At 44.3% G+C, this 21348-nt stretch overlaps 1 protein-coding gene across 1 annotated transcript in view; it reads left to right on the top strand.

Annotated features, from left to right (window-relative positions):
* The window catches only part of LOC138663678 (gastrula zinc finger protein XlCGF26.1-like), a 58500-nt gene that overhangs the window by 23028 nt on the left and 14124 nt on the right, over window positions 1-21348 (top strand). Inside the window, exons 2-6 of the mRNA XM_069749972.1 lie at window positions 3713-3862; window positions 3992-4171; window positions 4254-4377; window positions 4457-4554; window positions 4753-4843. Of these exons, the coding sequence (XP_069606073.1) occupies window positions 3785-3862; window positions 3992-4171; window positions 4254-4377; window positions 4457-4554; window positions 4753-4843 (571 nt within the window). The 5' untranslated portion in view covers window positions 3713-3784. The remainder of the gene's footprint in view (window positions 1-3712; window positions 3863-3991; window positions 4172-4253; window positions 4378-4456; window positions 4555-4752; window positions 4844-21348) is intronic.

Below are 21348 nucleotides of genomic sequence, written 5' to 3'. Positions count from 1 at the left end.
CCCCTGGGCTAAAGTACAACTCCTCCTGTCCCTGCAGGCCGGGTGAAATTATAGTTAACCCTTTCACCCGGCCTGCAGGAGCCCAATCCGGCCATGACGCATATGCTGTGTCACAGGTCGGAATGGCACAGGTTTTCATGACGCATACGGTGCGTCAAAGGTCGGGAGGGGGTTAATCCTTAAATGGAAGAAGTTTGGGAACACCAGCAGTCTTCCTAGACCTGGCCATCCAGCCAAACTGAGTAATCGTGGGAGAAGAGCCTTGGTGAGAAAGATAAAGAAGAACCCCAAGATCACTGTGACTGAGCTTCAGAGAAGCAATAGGGAGATGGGAGAAAGTTCCACAAAGTCAACTATCACTGCAGCCCTCCACCAGTCCGGCCTTTATGGCAGAGTGGCCTGACGGAAGCCACTCCTCAGTGCAAGAGAGATGAAAGCCTGCATAGTTTGCTAAAAAACACACGAACGACTTCCAGACTCTGAGAAATATGATTCTCTGGTCTGATGAGACGAAGATAGACCTTTTTGGTGATGGGGGATGGGGATGTTTTTCAGCTGCAGGGATAGGATGACTGGTTGCCATTGATGGAAACATGAATGCAGCCAAGTACAGAGATATCCTGGATGAAAATCTCTTCCACAGTGCTCTGGACCTCAGGCTTGGCCAAATGTTCACCTTCCAACAAGACAATAACCCTAAGCACACAGCAAAGGACTGGCTTCAGAACAACTCTGTGACCATTCTTGACTGGCCCAGCCAGAGCCGTGATATGACCTGGCTGTACTAGCTCAAAAAGGTGCTTCTACTCAATACTGAGAAAAGGGTCTAAATACTTATGACGATGTGATATTTTGGTTTTTCTTTTTTAATAAATTTGCAAAAATTTCTACATTTCTGTTTTTTTTTCAGTGAAGATTGGGTGCAGAGTGTACATTAATGATTAAAAAAATGAATTTTTTTGAAGTTACCAAATGGCTGCAATGAAACAGAGTGAACAATATAAAGGGGTCTGAATACTTTTGCTTTTTGCATATTTTTTCTTTTTAGGCTGTGTGCACACAGTGCGTTGTTGTTGCGTTTTCACGTACGCTTTTCCGCATAGAAATGGTCCAAAAACACTATGAAATCCATATGCAAGCTAATTAAATGACAATCCTGAAGTGCCGTGCACATGATAAGTAAAATTCCTTAAGTATTTGCAGTTCTATTTTGTTACTGCAGCATGTCAATTCTTTGTGCGTTTCTGCAGCATTTTTCATCCATTGACTTCAATTGACTCAGTGAAATCCGCAGCAAAAACACAGGTATAAAAATGTTTGCGGATTTGCTGAGTTTTAGTTTTTTGCTGGTTTCTTATGATGTTACCCACGCTGTCATCTGTGTGACAGAGTGGGAAACACTGGCACGGTGGTTCTTATCAGCGGTAACATTTCGTCGATAAGACCGTCGGTCAGATGTCAGCGTGACCCCGCAGCTGTGACTGTGACACGCGGTAACGCTACCGTTGGTAGATGTAATCGCGAGTGTCCCAATGCGATCTCGCATGTAGAACATGTAGTGACTGCTCTACCCGGCCGCCGACGATACACTGACAGGAAGCAAACAGCTGTGAGCTGACATTAATAGCCTTGGAACCTTTATGGTTATTGGCTCATTCCCAGGATATTAACATCAGCCCTCAGCTTTCCCTCTACTGGTTATTAAAATTACACAGAAGCATACGCAATTTTTTTTCTTTTTCAATTAACAGTTGTCTGGTTACAGCCTATGTAAGTTCGTTCTGTTAGCACTCCTACATAGGCTGGTGACAATGTATTTTTGTGTGCATGTTTGTGTTTACTTTTCGGCTTAGTAATGAGGGTGTCACAAAACCTTTTTTTTTTAAATATCTTTATTTAGCTCCAAAAAGTTTTCACTGCTGTTCAAAAACGCATACAAAAATGTGCGTTTTTGCCGTAGCGTTTTTCCTGTCAAGAGATTTCTGCAAACAAATACTCAACGTGTGCACGTAGCCTTACAAGAATTGTTGGTGCCAATTTTCTTTGAGACGTTTTAATATCTGCTTTTTTCCATTAAGACTTTGGTATCAATTAATTTCTGTTCGCTGTGTTTGTACAAACAAAAAAGCTTTTATAAAAGCCTCAAACTTCTGTGTGTGAATCAGACTTGAGATCTATCGTGATAGAAGATTACAGTGCGGGGAAGACGGGAAACATTCATATAAACGGCCGGTGGTGATGGAGTCAGTGATAGACTCTGGCCAAATATGTTTCTAGAGCCGCAGTAGAAGATGAAGATGTCGTACCTCATCATGAAGTAGCGCCATTTACCCAGCGACTCCGGTCACATTACACGTGCGCCTACGTGGACAGGACTTCTTGCTGCATCCAGGCTACCCTACCAATATTGGAAATTATAGAGACAGGATTAACGTTTCTCCCTGAACCACATCTATTATATTTGTTCTGATGAAGGTCCGGATGTGGACCGAAAACGTTCGACTTGCCTTTATGGATGCACATCAATAAACTTTTTACATATGATAATTATTCATCTAGAGTGCCAAGTTTTTTGGGATTTGTAGTTATTTCTCATGTCACGTGCAATGAATATCTCCTGCAGTATTGCTAATGCCGATTCTAGTGTCGGTAAATGAGACAAGAATTAGCGTTATGGAAGATGAGTCTATGAGAAACGTATTCAGCTGCCGACTCCAAGGACGAAACTGCTTGTTGTCTGTGTAACAGTGGTAGAAGCTAATGAATTACTCCCTGACGCACAAGGGTTAAATGCATTTCATGTTCTTGTGTGTAGTACAGGTAAACTACCCCCTGGGGCTGCAGTTAGCTGGGACAGGGTTAACTGAAGTAGCCAACACAGTTGGCAGGGGGAACTGAGTGTTAGTGACAGAGGCAGAAAGTGACAGTCAATGCCAGGGCAGTAGTGAGTACACAGCAGGACCTTTGGCTGCTAGGAACAACGTGAGTCTAATATTCGGGGCAGTGGATTGCCGCAAAAACGTTTCCATTTGATTCCGTCTAATGACCGAGGGCAACCTCGAGATGGATGTTGGGGGCCAATGGCACACTCAGCTTGTGGAGCTGCAGGAAAAGATGGACTCAGACCACATGGGGCAGAAGGTATTGCAATCCAGGTATACTTATGGAGGTGAGGAAGATCCCCCAAGGGCTCGGAAAGCCAGTGAGGGGGATATGCCTCCTATTCCGAGAACCAGGGCTGACGTTGTAGCCGATACCTGTGGGAAAGATGGCAACCCATTGGGCCTTATCCTTTGAACCTGGCTATAAATACTGTACAGACTGCCATTCTCAAAGTAAAAGTTTGTTTTTTATTAACCACGTGTCTGCTGGATTATTTGCTGCCCTGGTTACTGAAGAAGAATTCCTGGAGTCAGAAGAGGCCGCAGGCCTCTTCTAAGTGGGAATCACCACATACTCAGCAGCACACCAGGACTGAGACTCACCTTGTCTGTAGGATGTCAGAGCGAGTGGAGACTGAAGCTCGCCCACGATTACCTCGCTTGGGCATCTAACATCTGTGGCCTAAAATATATAGATTTTATTAGTCGATGTAAAGAAGAAAACTAAACTGGTAAAATAATAAATCTCATATGTTTCCCTTATTATCTCTAGTAATTGTATTGTTACACAGGATTTTTATGATGTTACATCAGCTCATCTTCTCATTCAGGTCTCTACAAGATTGGATCCTCTCAGTGAAGATCTTCTATAAAAGAGAATATTTCTGAATTATCTGTCAAGGATGGATATGGACAGAGATAAGATGGCGGAGAGGATATTACACCTCACCCTAGAGATCTTCTTCCATCTTACTGGAGAGGTGAGAGATACTGATGATGTCACATTAGATCTTTCTCATCTATGGGAATAACAGATGGACAGAACTGGAGAGGTGAGGACTTTGGAAATGTCTGTACTAAGATTTATTCATGTGTCTCTCCATAACTAGGATTACACAGTAGTGAAGAAGACCTCTAGTGAGCGCTGTCAGGACCCTATGTCTGAGGGATCGGAAAGATCTCTGAGCCCAATAGCAAGATCTCCCCCTCTCCACCTGATACATGAGGACATCAATGGCCAGAAGATCCTAGAACTCGTATACAAGATGATTGAGCTGCTGACTGCAGAGGTGACACTACTGGAAATTCTGGGACATTATACAGTAAGGCTATGAAGGGATCGGGGGATGATGGTATCATTGTATGTGTCAGGTTCCTATAAGGTATCAGGATGTCACCGTATATTTCTCCATGGAGGAGTGGGAGTATTTAGAAAGACACAAAGATCTGTACAAGAGCGTCATGATGGAGGTTCCTCAGCCCCTCGCATCACCAGGTAATAGACAGGACTATATACACACAGCCTATAACTATATGTATATAAAGAATGAATTCAGTCCCCGTGTTTCCTCCAGATCTATCCAGTAATAGGACAACACCAGAGAGATGTCCCCGTCCTCTTCTTCCACCGGACTGTAAACAAGAAGATCCCAATGTTCCTCAGAATTATCAGGTAGATGGAGAGAAGGTGTCATGAGACTTCCCTTATGTTGTGTAGACGGCTGTGAAGGTCTTGTGCTCAGTCTTGTTTTATCCGCCAGTATTATATGTTTTATACTTGTGTAATGAGAACGATGGAGATGGCAGGATTAGACCTGATCATAGATGCGAGTTCTCCATCTGTCTGAAACTTTTACAATATTTGTTTCAGGGTGAAGATCTCACCCATATTAATACTACAGAGAAATATGTGAGGTTTGATGAGTGGTGTAAAGAGGAGATTTCTACACATGACTACCCAGGTGAGTAGTAACCACTAAGTGCAGAGAAGTCTCAATTCTTCTCAATCTCTGGCTCTGCTTTATCGGTCGTGCAGTCCAGCCGTATCATTAGTGTGATTGCCATTTTTCCTCTAGACCACAACATTCTCCTTCACCCAAATTAGTCCTTTTCTATAGAACTTAAGAGGATCCACCTACCCCTTGGCATTAGAAGATGCTGACTCTTACCTGTCCCGATCTGTAAAATGACAGCGTACGTAGAATGTGCTGACAAATAAGAAAATCACTTGAAGAAAAATATTATGATGGGCCTGTAAGTGAAAGCGGAGGGGTTATTAACCGTTAAGGTGCTTCACAGTAATTAATGCAATGTGGAAGAAAAAGGAACATTTTCCTTTTTTCCTCAAAAATGTAAGTTTCACCCAAAAGTTTTTCTTCTCGCAAGGGTAACAGGAGAAATTCTCCCTTAAAAATTTTTGAGCATTTTCTACTGAGTATGCATATACCCTAAATGGGGGGGAACTACTGTTTGGGTGCATGGCAGTGCTTGGAAGGGAAGGAGCACCATTTGACTTTTTGAACTAAAAAATGGCTGAAATTGAGAGCTGATGCCATGTCACGTTTGGAGAGACCTTGATGTGCTTAAACAGTGGAATCCCCCCACAAGTGCCCCCATTTTGGAAACTAGACCCTTCAAAGAATGCATCTAGATATGTGGCGAGCACATTGAACCTCCAGGGGCTTCACAGAAGTTTATAACATAGAGGCGTGAAAATAAAAAAGGCAAATTTTTTCCACAAAAATGTTTTTAGCCCCCATTTTTTTATTTTCACAAGGGTAACAGAAAAAATAGTCCTCCAAATTTGTTGTGCAATTTCGCCTGAGTACGCCTATATCCCATATATGGTCAAAAAATACTTTTCAGGTGCAGTTCAAAGCATATTTTGCTGGAATGGTTTGAGTGTGCCATGTCACATTGGCAGAGCCCCTGAGATGCCAGAGGAGCAGAAACACCCCCCCCCCCCCCCATAAGTGACATCATTTTACAAACTACACCTCTCAATAAATTAATCTAGGGGTGCACAGAGCATGCTAATACAACAAGTGTCTCACAGAATTTTATACCATTGGGTAGTGAAGATAGAATAACTAAATTTCTACCTCTAAAATGTTTTATCCTCAAATTTTTAATTTTTATAAGTGCTATTATGAAAAATTGGACTTCACATTTTGTTGTGCAATTTCTTCTGATTGTGCTAATATCCAACATGTAATTGGGAACTACTTTTAAGGCACAGTGCAAAACTCAGAATGGAAGGAGCGCAATATTATAGTTCAGATTTTACTGTTATAGTTTGCGGCTGCCATTATCCAATGGGAAAGCCTGTGAGGTGCCCGAAAAGCAAAACCCCCCATAAGTGACCTTATTTTACAAACTACATCTTTCAATGAATTTATCTAGGGGTGCAGGGATCATATTAACAACACGGCTCTGTCAAAAGAATTTCAGACCATTGGGCAGTGAACAATAAATTACATTTTTACCACACATTTTGTTTTAGCCTCAGATTTTACATTTTCACAAGGGAAAATATACCAAAATGTGTCCCACAATTTCTGCTGACTGTAGAAATACCCCATATGTGCCTGTACGATATTTCTTTGCATTGAGAGACAGAGCGTCATTTGCCTTCTGGAATGCAGAATTTCCTAGAATATTTTGCAGACTCCATATACAGAGCCCCTAAGTTCTAGAAGAGCAGAATCCCCCCTCAAGTGACCCCATTTTAGAAATGTATACCCCTGGCTAACATGTTGATGCTAAATATTGTTTAGGCACACTATGGAGCTCAGAAGGGAGGGGGGCATTTGGATATGTGAACGCAGAATTTGCTGAAGTTCTTTTGGGGGGTGGCAAAGTCACTGGCAAAATACTCGAGGAGAGATATGTATCACTAAAGTTGTTGGCTTCAGTGATATGAACCTAGAAAAATGCTCCTGCACACTAAGTGCTGAAATCTGCCATGTTTATGGCTAGGTAGATTAAACCTTTGTAGAGTGGGTGGGAGGCTGTTCAGTATATCTCCACCCCCAGGGTGGAGTCCAGGGAATAAAGACACAGCCTTCTGGCTGATTCATTGTTGGACTTGTCTGAAGTTGGGAGCTCCAGAGCTGTGTTTTAGTATAAGGAAAGTTGAACCTTTTTTTTTATGTTTTGTTCCCTGAGCCTTCGAGGACGTAACAAGGCAAACAGTTCAAATTCTAACGTTTCGGCCACGCAGTGGCCTTGGTCACAGAGTAGTGCTGAAAAAACGAAAAAGAACGTATAAATAGACAATATATACAGTAATGGACAAAAAAATATATACATAATATTTACAACTAAATAGTGGCTCAGTGTGGAACAACAAACCACATCTAGAGCCATAGAGCAAATGAAACACATGTCGGTAGAACATTTCTAGTAGGCAGGAAAAGGTTGTCACCAACCTGCAGACGACATAACGTATGAGGCCATAAAAACAAAGAAAAGGGTCTTATAGGAGTAGGTACAGACGTAGATCCAATACAAGAAAGGTATGGATCCAATATACCAGCAGGTATACCAGTCCAAATCGTATCATATGGTCAAAACAGTATTCAAAGACGGGTACGGCCCCGTGATACCCTAGTAAGGCAATAGGAAAGCAAGAAAAAGGGTATTGGTATATGGATGAGATATGTGAAAGAGGTCACACACGGGTGTATACACTGACTTGTGAATGATGAAAGCTGAAGTAGCATATGTGGTTGGACCCTCAGGAGAAGTGTTTCAGGGATAGATACAAATGGGAAAGGTATTTTACCAAATGGACGTCAGCCGGCACTAATGCTAAAGTCATGTGCAGTAGAAGTACTAATGAGGGCTTCAGCTGAAACAAAGAACACGTACATGTATCTATATATATATATATATATATATATATATATATATATATATATATATATATATATATATATTAGTCACCTAATGTGATGGATAATATAGTAGCAGCAGAATCACAGTATGTGCTTAAAATTAGAAAATTAACTACCAAAGGTCCAAATGGACTGTGGAAGGCAGGAGAAAGCAGCCTAAATATGCCCGTGTGGGAAAGCCCGTCCAATTCTGTAGAGAGATGCACATCATAGGTTGTATAGTGGTAACCCAGTATCGGGGGTTAAATTAAAATATGTGGTATAACCACAATAGTATTTGTAAGCCCATAGAGAATACGCCTACCTCGGATCCTTTATACAGCAAAGGTTGTAAGGCAAGAGCAGAAGAAGTTGTATCCAGGCGTTAGCCCTAAGTTAAATATTAGTGCGGCGTGGGTTCACCTGAATAGCATCTAGAGAGAGATGTATAATAAGTAAGGAGCGGTACAACTGCATGAAGGGCACTTATCTAAGGTCTGAGGTCTCACATCCATCGGTGGTGCAATGGTCACAGCGTCCGCATAAGATGTCCAGGGAGAAGCGCCGACACGGCAGTGTCCTGGCGGAGGAGGCGGATGTGACATGAAGCCGGCCGACGCTGTTATAAAGCGACCCGGCCGGAAGTGTGGGGAACAGACCGGCGCCTGCGCAGAGCGATCAAAGCGCAGGAGTGCCGGAACAAGCAGAGAGGGCCCGCGCCACGGGCATATTTAGGCTGCTTGCTCCTGCCTTCCACAGTCCATTTGGACCTTTGGTAGTTAATTTTCTAATTTTAAGCACATACTGTGATTCTGCTGCTACTATATTACCCATCACATTAGGTGACTAATATATATATATATATATATATATATATATATATATATATATATATATACATGGATACATGTACGTGTTCTTTGTTTCAGCTGAAGCCCTCATTAGTACTTCTACTGCACATGACTTTAGCATTAGTGCCGGCTGACGTCCATTTGGTAAAATACCTTTCCCATTTGTATCTATCCCTGAAACACTTCTCCTGAGGGTCCAACCACATATGCTACTTCAGCTTTCATCATTCACAAGTCAGTGTATACACCCGTGTGTGACCTCTTTCACATATCTCATCCATATACCAATACCCTTTTTCTTGCTTTCCTATTGCCTTACTAGGGTATCACGGGGCCGTACCCGTCTTTGAATACTGTTTTGACCATATGATACGATTTGGACTACCACCGAGGGTATGTGTTTTCATCCTGTCATCCTGCTGGTATATTGGATCCATACCTTTCTTGTATTGGATCTACGTCTGTACCTACTCCTATAAGACCCTTTTCTTTGTTTTTATGGCCTCATACGTTATGTCGTCTGCAGGTTGGTGACAACCTTTTCCTGCCTACTAGAAATGTTCTACCGACATGTGTTCCATTTGCTCTATGGCTCTAGATGGGGTTTGTTGTTCCACACGGAGCCACTATTTAGTTGTAAATATTATGTATATATTTTTTTGTCCATTACTGTATATATTGTCTATTTATACGTTCTTTTTCGTTTTTTCAGCACTACTCTGTGACCAAGGCCACTGCGTGGCCGAAACGTTAGAATTTGAACTGTTTGCCTTGTTACGTCCTCGAACTTCTTTGCTTGCACCTTGAATAAAAAAACCTTCACTTCAGCAAAATTGACTTGTTCTGACGTGTGCAGTGATTCTTTCTCTTCAAGTATTGGGGGTCATCTGACTCCGTTCACTTGCACCGTCCATATCCCATCTACAGTCGAGTGCTAGCTCTTTATTTACTCTACTATATTGTTCCCTGAGCCAACAGATCTCCAGCAACAACACGGACTGTGCCATGCATTGTGTTTTTGTTTTTCCTTTACACCAGAAAGGCTTTGTTTGTTTTTGCTAACGCTGCACTGGTTTATGCAGTGTATTTAATAAACCATTGGAAGATTTAAAGAGACAATGTTCCTGTGTCTACCTCTAAGTGCAGCGGAGTGAGCCAGTCTACCATGAGGGATGAGGAGCCATTTAGCTTTTCCAGAGCCTTTGTACCATCGGTTTACATGGATGCCCCCTCTATTTCCATTAACAGATGATAGACCTGAGTGGGGACTTGATTTTTTCGTGGATTGCGTTGAAGCTTTTATTGGGAACATTTTACATAACATTTTGGATCATATTTATCTGATGCTCAATGCTGAATACTTATTTTGGGGTTTCCATATAAATCTATGAGTGACGTGGTTCAGATGAAACCCCCGAGGGATCCTTTCACTACAATGAGGTAGCAGAATTATTCTGGATTTTGTATGGCGTCTGTTCAGCGGTGTTCTTCTTTTCAGAAGTGCACAAAACTGTAGTTGACCGTGCTTTTATACACGCCTAAAAATACGGACACCGCTGGATCACAGGTCACCAGACGGAGTCCACAGTGCCTCTATCTGCCTTATTATAGGGAAGCTTCCACCGGGGTTCCATCTGAATCACATATTTCAGAGATTTACATAGAAACCCTGTTGTAAGCGCTCAGTGTAGAGCGCAGGATAAATGTGCGCCAAGTCTTACTGAGATTTTTGGAAGGCAGAATGGACAAATCAATAGTAGGTGAAGAATTGGTTTTATTAATTTTTTTTACCCCATTTCTAATGCAATATAAGTGATTAGACGACTTTATTCTTTGGGTTGGCGCGGTTACAGTGATACTGGATGTATATCGGTTTTTATATTTGGCTGCTGTCACACACTAAAAGAGGCTTCCTTTTTGCAAAAAACTAGTTTTTGCATCACCATAGTTTGAGTGTTTGTTTAGTATGATATATATCATACTAAACATTCCACCCCTGATTTCAATCACTATAATTAATTATCCTACCACTAAACTATTCAAATTCTTCATAAACCATTATACATTGTTCCCTATATATTTATTTGTTTGCTACCAATAGAAAACTACGTTGGTAGCAAAAACAATGGACATAAAAATCAAAAACAAAACAATGGACCAAAGATACTGGAAAATGAAATGTCTTTGCAGAAATCTTCTTTTCTTCTTTAGACCATAAATCTAGATTGGTCTATGTTGCAGGGAAAACACTGGGATTATTGTGCCCTCATCCTCTTGCCTAAAGGCCAAGATGACTTCACTGCTTTTCCCTGGTTGGCCAAAGGACAGACTCAAACATAATCTGTCCCCGCCCTTATGACATTAACCCCTCGTCTCTTCAAAGCAACAGGTGAGGGGGGTGCAGGTGTCCATGGCTGAGTCCCTTCATTTTCTATTGCTGCAGCTGGTCAGGGCCTCACTTTATACGCCATTTACATTCAGGCTTATAGGATTATTTCTCCCCTTGCTTGTCATCAGCTGGCGGTTCTGAGGTTCACCCTGGTCACGGCTTAGCAGCATCTGGGCTCAGTCTCAGCAGTCAATTGGAAATTTGCACTATTAGAAAGAAATTCAAAGTCACACTTGAAAAAGTTCAGTCCAAAGCAACAGTCCAAGATGTATTAACTTGGTCCATGATAACTCAGTCCAAAGGTTCTGGTCCTGGTGGCTTATTCGTCCACCCCTTCATCACATGATTAAAACAAAAATACCTGGCCTAATACTAAATACTAACTATATACTCAATAAAACGTGTATTATATATATATATATATATATATATATATATATATATATATATATATATATATATATATATATATATATCTCATGACTTACACATTGAAATATATCGTAACTCCAAAATATCAAACACATTTATTAAATGCATCAAGTTAATATCAAACTAATTTGCATAATAATGATCATTTCTAGTATAATGTCAGTGAAAAATTACAAAATTATGTTAATAATCAAAATCAGTCATTAACCCCTTCCCGACCTTTGACGCCACGTAGGCGTCATGAAAGTCGGTGCCAATCCGACCCATGACGCCTATGTGGCGTCATGGAAAGATCGCGTCCCTGCAGATCGGGTGAAAGGGTTAACTCCCATTTCACCCGATCTGCAGGGACAGGGGGAGTGGTAGTTTAGCCCAGGGGGGGTGGCTTCACCCCCCCGTGGCTACGATCGGTCTGATTGGCTGTTGAAAGTGAAACTGCCAATCAGAGCGATTTGTAATATTTCACCTATTAAAACTGGTGAAATATTACAATCCAGCCATGGCCGATGCTGCAATATCATCGGCCATGGCTGGAAACACTAATGTGCCCCCACCCCACCCCACCGATCACCCCCCCAAGCCACCGATCTGTCCAGTACACTGCTCCGGCTCCCCTCCGTCCTGTCCTCCGCTCCCCCCGTGCTCTTGTCCGCTCACCCCCGTGCTCCAATCACCCCCCCGTGCTCCAATCACCCCCCCTGCAGTCCGATCCACCCCCCCGTGCTCCGTTCCACCCCCCCGTGCTCCGTTCAACCCCCCCGTGCTCCGTTCCACCCCCCATGCTCCGATTCCCCCCCCCCCCCCGTGCTCCCCCCCACCCCATCATACTTACCGATCCTGCCGGGGTCCGTCCGTCTTCTCACTGGGCGCCGCCATCTTCCAAAATGGCGGACGCATGCGCAGTGCGCCCGCCGAATCTGCCGGCCGGCAGATTCGTTCTAAAGTGCATTTTGATCACTGAGATATAATCTATCACGGTTATCAAAATAAAAAAATTAATAAATGACCCCCCCCCCCTTTGCCACCCCCATAGGTAGGGACAATCAAAAAATAAAGAATTTTTTTTTTCCACTAATGTTAGAATAGGGTTAGGGCTAGGGTTAGGGCTAGGGTTAGGGCTAGGGTTAGGGCTAGGGTTAGGGTTTCGGTATGTGCACACGTATTCTGGTCCTCTGCGGATTTTTCCGCTGCGGATTTGATAAATCCGCAGTGCTAAACCGCTGCGGATTTATGGCAGATTTACCGCGTTTTTTCTGCGCATTTCACTGCGGTTTTACAACTGCGATTTTCTATTGGAGCAGTTGTAAAACTGCCGCGGAATCCGCAGAAAGAAGTGACATGCTGCGGAATGTAAACCGCTGCGTTTCCGTGCAGTTTTTCTGCAGCATGTGTACAGCGATTTTTGTTTCCCATAGGTTTACATTGAACTGTAAACTCATGGGAAACTGCTGCGGATCCGCATCGTTTTCCGCAGCGTGTGCACATACCTTTAGAATTAGGCTATGTGCACACGGTGCGAATTTGGCTGCGGATCCGCAGCGGATTGGCCGCTGCGGATTCGCAGCAGTGTTCCATCAGGTTTACAGTTCCATGTAAACCTATGGAAAACCAAATCCGCTGTGCCCATGGTGCGGAAAATACCGCGCGGAAACGCTGCGTTGTATTTTCCGCAGCATGTCAATTCTTTGTGCGGATTCCGCAGCGTTTTACACCTGTTCCTCGATAGGAATCCGCAGGTGAAATCCGCACAAAAAACACTGGAAATCCGCGGAAAATCCGCAGGTAAAACGTAGTGCCTTTTACCCGCGGATTTTTCAAAAATGATGCTGAAAAATCTCACACGAATCCGCAACGTGGGCACATAGCCTTAGGGTTAGGGTTGGAATTAGGGTTGTGGTTAGGGTTAGGGGTGTGTTGGGGTTAGGGTTGTGGTTAGGGGTGTGTTGGGGTTAGGGTTGTGGCTACAGTTGGGATTAGGGTTAGGGGTGTGGGGGGGTTAGTGTTGGAGGTAGAATTGAGGGGTTACCACTGTTTAGGCACATCAGGGGTCTCCAAACGCAACATGGCGCCACCATTGATTCCAGCCAATCTTGTATTCAAAAAGTCAAATGGTGCTCCCTCAATTCCGAGCCCCGACGTGTGCCCAAACAGTGGTTTACCCCCACATATGGGGTACCAGCATACTCAGGATAAACTGCGCAACAATTACTGGGGTCCAAATTCTCCTGTTACCCTTGTGAAAATAAAAAAATGCTTGCTAAAACATCATTTTTGAGGAAAGAAAAATGATTTTTTATTTTCACGGCTCTGCGTTGTAAACGTCTGTGAAGCACTTGGGGGTTCAAAGTGCTCACCACATATCTAGATAAGTTCCTTGGGGGGTCTAGTTTCTAAAATGGGGTCACTTTTGGGGGGGTTTCTACTGTTTAGGCACACCAGGGGCTCTGCAAACGTAACGTGATGCCCGCAGACCATTCCATCAAAGTCTGCATTTCAAAAGTCACTACTTCCCTTCTGAGCCCCGACGTGTGCCCAAACAGTGGTTTACCCCCACACATGGGGTATCAGTGTACTCAGAAGAAACTGGACAACAATTTTTGGGGTCCAATTTCTCCTGTAACCCTTGGGAAAATCAAAAATTCTGGGCTAAATAATTGTTTTTGAGGAAAGAAAACGTATTTATTATTTTCACGGCTCTGCATTATAAACTTCTATGAAGCACTTGGGGGTTCAAAGTGCTCACCACACATCTAGATAAGTTCCTTTCGGGGTCTAGTTTACAAAATGGGGTCACTTGTGGGGGGTTTCTACTGTTTAGCCACATCAGGGGCTCTGCAAACGCAACGTGACGCCCGCAGTGCATTCCATCAAAGTCTGCATTTCAAAACGTCACTACTTCAATTCCGAGCCCCGGCATGTGCCCAAACAGTAGTTTACCCCCACATATGGGGTATCACCGTACTCAGGAGAAACTGGACAACAAATATTGCGGTCAAATTTCTCCTGTTACCCTTGGGAAAATTAAAAAATTCTGGGCTAAATAATAATTTTTGAGGAAAGAAAACGTATTTATTATTTTCACGGCTCTGCATTATAAACTTCTGTGAAGCACTTGGGGATTCAAAGTGCTCACCACACATCTAGATTAGTTCCTTTGGGGGTCTAGTTTCCAAAATGGGGTCATTTGTGGGGGATCTCCAATGTTTAGGCACACAGGGGCTCTCCAAACGTGACATGGTGTCCGCTAATGATTGGAGCTAATTTTCCATTTAAAAAGCCAAATGGCGTGCCTTCCCTTCCGAGCCCTGCCGTGCGCCCAAACAGTGGTTTACCCCCACATATGGGGTATCAGCGTACTCAGGACAAACTGGACAACAACATTTGGGGTCCAATTTCTCCTATTACCCTTGGCAAAATAGGAAATTCCAGGCTAAAAAATCATTTTTGAGGAAAGAAAAATTATTTTTTATTTTCATGGCTCTGCGTTATAAACTTCTGTGAAGCACCTGGGGGTTTAAAGTGCTCAATATGCATCTAGATAAGTTCCTTGGTGGGTCTAGTTTCCAAAATGGGGTCACTTGTGGGGGAGCTCCAATGTTTAGGCACACAGGGGCTCTCCAAACGCGACATGGTGTCCGCTAACAATTGGAGCTAATTTTCCATTCAAAAAGTCAAATGGCGCGCCTTCCCTTCCGAGCCCTGCTGTGTGCCCAAACAGTGGTTTACACCCACATATGAGGTATCGGCGTACTCGGGAGAAATTGCCCAACAAATTTTATGATCCATTTTATCCTATTGCCCATGTGAAAATGAAAAAATTGAGGCGAAAAGAATTTTTTTGTGAAAAAAAAAAGTACTTTTTCATTTTTACAGATCAATTTGTGAAGCACCTGAGGGTTTAAAGTGCTCACTAGGCATCTAGATAAGTTCCTTGGGGGGTCTAGTTTCCAAAATGGGGTCACTTGTGGGAGAGCGCCAAAGTTTAGGCACACAGGGGCTCTCCAAACGCGACATGGTGTCCGCTAACGATGGAGATAATTTTTCATTCAAAAAGTCAAATGGCGCTCCTTCCCTTCCGAGCTTTACCATGTGCCCAAACAGTGGTTTACCCCCACATGTGAGGTATTGGTGTACTCAGGAGAAATTGCCCAACAAATTTTACGATCCATTTTATCCTGTTGCCCATGTGAAAATGAAAAAATTGAGGCTAAAAGAATTTTTTTGTGAAAAAAAAAAAAGTACTTTTTCATTTTTACGGATCAATTTGTGAAGCACCTGGGGGTTCAAAGTGCTCACTATGCATCTAGATAAGTTCCTTGGGGCGTCTAGTTTCCAAAATGGGGTCACTTGTGGGGAGCTCCAATTTTTAGGCACGCGGGGGCTCTCCAAACGTGACATGGTGTCCGCTAAAGAGTGGAGCCAATTTTTCATTCAAAAAGTCAAATGGCGCTCCTTCCCTTCCAAGCCCTGCCGTGTGCCCAAACAGTGGTTTACCCCCACATATGAGGTATCAGCGTACTCAGGACAAATTGGACAACAACTTTCGTGGTTCAGTTTCTCCTTTTACCATTGGCAAAATAAAAAAATTGTTGCTAAAAGATAATTTTTGTGACTAAAAAGTTAAATGTTCATTTTTTCCTTCCATGTTGCTTCTGCTGCTGTGAAGTACCTGAAGGGTTAATAAACTTCTTGAATGTGGTTTTGAGTACCTTGAGGGGTGCATTTTTTAGAATGGTGTCACTTTTGGGTATTTTCAGCCATATAGACCCCTCAAACTGACTTCAAATGTGAGGTGGTCCCTAAAAAAAATGGTTTTGTAAATTTCGTTGTAAAAATGAGAAATCGCTGGTCAAATTTTAACCCTTATAACTTCCTAGCAAAAAAAATGTTGTTTCCAAAATTGTGCTGATGTAAAGTATACATATGGGAAATGTTATTTATTAACTATTTTGTGTCACATAACTCTCTGGTTTAACAGAATAAAAATTGAAAATGTGAAAATTGCGAAATTTTCAAAATTTTCGCCAAATTTCCGTTTTTATCACAAATAAACGCAGAATTTATTGACCTAAATTTACCACTAACATGAAGCCCAATATGTCACGAAAAAACAATCTCAGAACCGCTAGGATACGTTGAAGCGTTCCTGAGTTATTACCTCATAAAGGGACACTGGTCAGAATTGCAAAAAACGGCAAGGTCTTTAAGGTCAAAATAGGCTGGGTCATGAAGGGGTTAAAGGTTTCCACATTTTTCATTAGAAACATAAGGCAAACAAATATGCTTTTAACCCAATTCTAACAAATTAATTATTTACATCAATAACAAGCACATTACATCCACACAGTGTCCCTGATTTCAGCAATGCATTTATACAGTACCCAGTAAAGTTTCTCATTTACATATGAAACAAAGAAAATCACACATTTGTATTGCATGTTAATTCTGTAGTGAAGTGTAGATGCAAGTCAAAAAACAAACATTTTAACAAACATTCACTTAAAATAACATATACGTTTTTTAAAAAAAAACAAAAAACAGTATACACAGAATTCCCAATATATATATAAAAACATGAAAAAACTCAAAACATAAAATAAGTCACATCTAAATTTAAGTAGGTGGACTCCTGTTTCAATTCTGAAAATCCAAAAACTATTTACAGTGCACACATGGTAATCAGATGGCCAAAGATTCTTCTTTCAATCCTGCAAACAAACAAAAGGTTAATTTACACACCCCGTGTTAGGGCTAACGGAATGCACCGAGTAAAGGTACCGTCACACTGAACGATATCGCTAGCGATCCGTGACGTTGCAGCGTCCTGGCTAGCGATATCGTTCAGTTTGACAGGCAGCAGCGATCAGGATCCTGCTGTGATGTCGTTGGTCGGAGCAGAAAGTCCAGCACTTTATTTCGTCGCTGGACTCCCTGCAGACATCGCTGAATCGGCGTGTGTGACGCCGATTCAGCGATGTCTTCACTGGTAACCAGGGTAAACATCGGGTTACTAAGCGCAGGGCCGCGCTTAGTAACCCGATATTTACCCTGGTTACCAATGTAAATGTAAAAAAAACAAACACTACATACTTACCTTCCGCTGTCTGTCCTTGGCGCTCTGCTTCCTGCACTGGCTGTGAGTCGCGCTGTACACGGAACTAATGCCCTAACTAGGCTAATTGCCCCCACTGACGCTAGCTGCCTGCCTGAGTGTACAGTCCCAAAGCTAACAGCTTCACACCACATAGAGCTGAGTGGTATAGTATCCACTGGCATAAGCCAAAATACATTTTATATTAGCGCATGGCCGTGCGGCCATGCAAGCCTTAAATAGCTTCAGCACGTACAGGACCCTTCAAAGAAGTACCAATGGAATTGCTGCAGTACCTGAGCATGTGACGCCAGATCTCCAGTGAGAGATCTTGCCCTGGGCATGCTCAGAGCAAAGCAGAACTTAGTCCTAGCACCTGCAGGACCTTCCGTGAGAAGGACCAATGGAAGTCGCTGCAATACCTGAGCATGTGACCCTAGATCTCCACTGAGCGATCTTACCCTGGGCATGCTCAGTGTGTGCAAAGCAGGACTTAGATCCAGAAAAGCCTGCTCGCCGCAGATCAGTGCAGGGTACAACAGCAGAGCCTGGAGAGGCAGCAGTAACCCTATGCACAGCATCAGTCCCAGTGAGACGCTGGGAGCGACGTCTCCGCTGAGCAGGCTGCACTGCGGCCAATGCAGAATGGGAGACCGCAGCAGACACGGATCGAGATTCCCCCTGTGCAGCAGAGGAAACTCGACTCCTAACATTACCCCCCCTCCTAGGGCCCCCTCCTCCTTGAGCCTCGCTACGCTCAAAAGCTGCAATGAGCAGCGGAGCCCGAATGTTCTCCACAGGCTCCCAGGTTCTATCCTCTGGACCGTGGCCCTTCCAGTCCACCAGATAAAATTTCTTGCCACGTACCACCTTGCACCCCACGATAGCATTCACCTCAAACTCATCCGTGGATGAACCCAATATCCCGGCAGATGACTCAGAAAACCGGGACAAATGAACGGGCTTTAAGAGGGAAACGTGGAAAGTATCTGTGATACCAAGGCGTGGAGGAATAGCCAAACGGTAGACCACAGGGTTGACCTGTTCCACAACCTTGAACGGGCCAATGTAGCGAGGCGCAAACTTAGTGGACTCAGCTCGCAGCCTGATGTTACGGGCGGAGAGCCACACTAAGTCGCCAGGAGCAAAGGTCAGAGCAGGGCGCCGGTGTGTATCAGCCGAAACCCTCATTCTCTCCTTGGAGGCCCGGATGGCATCCTGTGTGCGGTCCCAGATGTCACGTGCCTCCACCGCCCAGTCTGCCACCCTAGAATCGGTGGATGACATGGGCATGGGCACAGGGACACGCGGATGCTGGCCGTAATTCAGGAGAAAAGGAGTCTGACCAGTGGAATCGGCTACGGCGTTGTTCAAGGCAAATTCCGCCCAAGGTAGCAAAGATGCCCAGTCATCCTTCCTACCAGAGACAAAATGTCGCAAATATGTCACCAGAGTCTGGTTGGTTCTCTCCACCAACCCATTTGTCTCGGGATGGTATGCAGAGGAGAGGTTCAACTCTATGCTGAGTAAACGGCCGAGCTCTCTCCAAAACCGAGACGCGAACTGGGGACCCCTATCGCTTACAATTTTATCAGGCATACCATGTAATCGGAAAATGTGCTTAATAAATAATGCCGCCAAGGCCCGTGCAGAAGGTAACCGTGGAAGCGGCACCAAATGCACCATCTTGGAAAAATGATCAGTGACTACCCAGATAATGGTGCAGCTACGAGACTTGGGTAAGCCCACCACGAAGTCCATCCCGACCATCTCCCAGGGCCTGTCTGCCACCGGCATGAGGTAAAGTAACCCAGCAGGCCGTTGTCGCCGACGTCACGAGCCATATGCGGCCACCAGTACGTCCTCGCCAAAAGCTCAGATGTCCTCTTGGTCCCAAAATGTCCACCCACTCTGGACGAGTGAGCCCAAGAGAGAACCTCCGGTCGCAAATTCGCTGGTACGAAAGTCTTGCCCGGGGGCACGGACTCTAGCGAAACCGGAGCCACAGTTCTCAGGCTCTCAGGAGGGACAATAAGCCAGGGCTCCTCCTCCTCCTCCTCAGATGACACTACGGAGCGGGAGAGAGCGTTGGCACGAATGTTCTTCTCCCCAGAGAGAAAATGGAGTGTAAAATGGAACCGGGAGAAGAACAGGGACCATCTAGCCTGGCGAGAATTCAGCTGCTGGGCCGTCTGAATATATACCAAGTTCTTGTGGTCAGCGAACACTTGGAAGGGAAAGCGAGCTCCCTCCAAGAGGTGTCTCCACTCTGAAAAAGCCAACTTCATGGCTAGCAACTCCCTGTCCCCGATGGAATAATTCCTCTCCGCTGATGTGAAGGTCTTGGAGAAGAAGAAGCAAGGATGCTTCCGACCTTGAGCATCCTTTTGGAAAAGGACTGATCCAGCACCAACGGATGAGGCATCCACCTCCATGACAAATGGCTTATCTACATCGGGGTGATATAGGATGGGAGCGCTAGCGAAGTGTGACTTAATCGAGATAAAGGCCTTGGAGACCTCCTCTGACCACAACTTGGGATTTGCTCCCTTCTTGGTGAGGGCAACCAAGGGAGCTACCAAAGTTGAGAAGTGTGGAATGAACTGGCGATAGTAATTAATGAACCCCATAAAGCGCTGCACCGCTTTAAGAGAATGGGGTTCCTGCCAGTCCATCACAGCCTGTAGCTTGGCAGGATCCATAGCCAAACCCTGGGCAGAGATGATATAACCAAGGAAAGGCAAGGACTCCTGCTCAAACACACACTTCTCCAACTTGGCGTAGAAGGAGTTTGCCAGTAAGAGGTCGAAGACTTTGCGAACATCTCTCCAATGGGAGTCAATATCTGGAGAGTAGATGAGAATATCATCCAGATAGACTACTACCGAGGTGGTGAGCATATCCCGGAAAATATCGTTCACAAAGTCTTGGAAAACGGCTGGGGCATTACAGAGCCCGAAGGGCATCACCAGATATTCATAATGCCCGTCCCTGGTGTTAAAAGCCGTCTTCCATTCGTCCCCCTCACGGATGCGAATCAGGTTGTAGGCACCCCGCAGATCTAATTTTGTAAATACCCTTGCTCCCCGTAGCCTATCAAAAAGCTCAGATATCAGGGGTAATGGGTACTTGTTCTTAACGGTGATGGCGTTAAGACCCCTGTAGTCTATGCATGGACGTAAGTCTCCAGTCTTCTTCTGTACGAAGAAGAACCCAGCCCCTGCTGGTGACACTGACTTCCTAATGAATCCTCTTGCCAGATTCTCTTGGATGTACTGAGACGTTGCCTCCGTCTCCGGGAGCGATAATGGATAGACTTGACCCCGGGGAGGCTCAGCACCAGGCAAGAGGTCAATAGGACAGTCATAGGGGCGGTGAGGCGGAAGGGTCTCCGCAGCCCTTTTGGAGAACACGTCTGCATAGGGCCAATAGTGTTTGGGGAGAGAGGATAGATCTGCGGGTACCTGTGTTGTAGCAACCTGAACACACTCCCTCTGACATCTACCCTCGCAGGATTTACTCCATCCCAAAATTCTCCCTGAGGACCACTCTATATGAGGAGAATGATAGCGTAACCAAGGTATCCCCAACAGGACCTCATAAATTCCCTCAGGAATGACTAATAGGGAGATAATCTCCTGATGTGATGGAGACACATAAAGCGTGATAGGAATGGTTTGGTGGGTAATCTGTGAGGGTAGTGTCGACCCATTTACCACTCGAACGGTTACTGGTTTGGCGAGCATAACCAGGGGTATTGCGTGACGCTGGGCGAAAGCGGATGACATAAAATTTCCCTCCGCCCCAGAGTCCACGCATAGCTCTA

Source organism: Ranitomeya imitator, chromosome 2 (genome assembly GCF_032444005.1).
Source record: "Ranitomeya imitator isolate aRanImi1 chromosome 2, aRanImi1.pri, whole genome shotgun sequence".
NCBI classification, from domain to species: Eukaryota; Metazoa; Chordata; class Amphibia; order Anura; family Dendrobatidae; genus Ranitomeya; species Ranitomeya imitator.
Note: the sequence above shows the minus strand (reverse complement) of the source record. Positions and strands in the feature narration are given on the sequence as shown.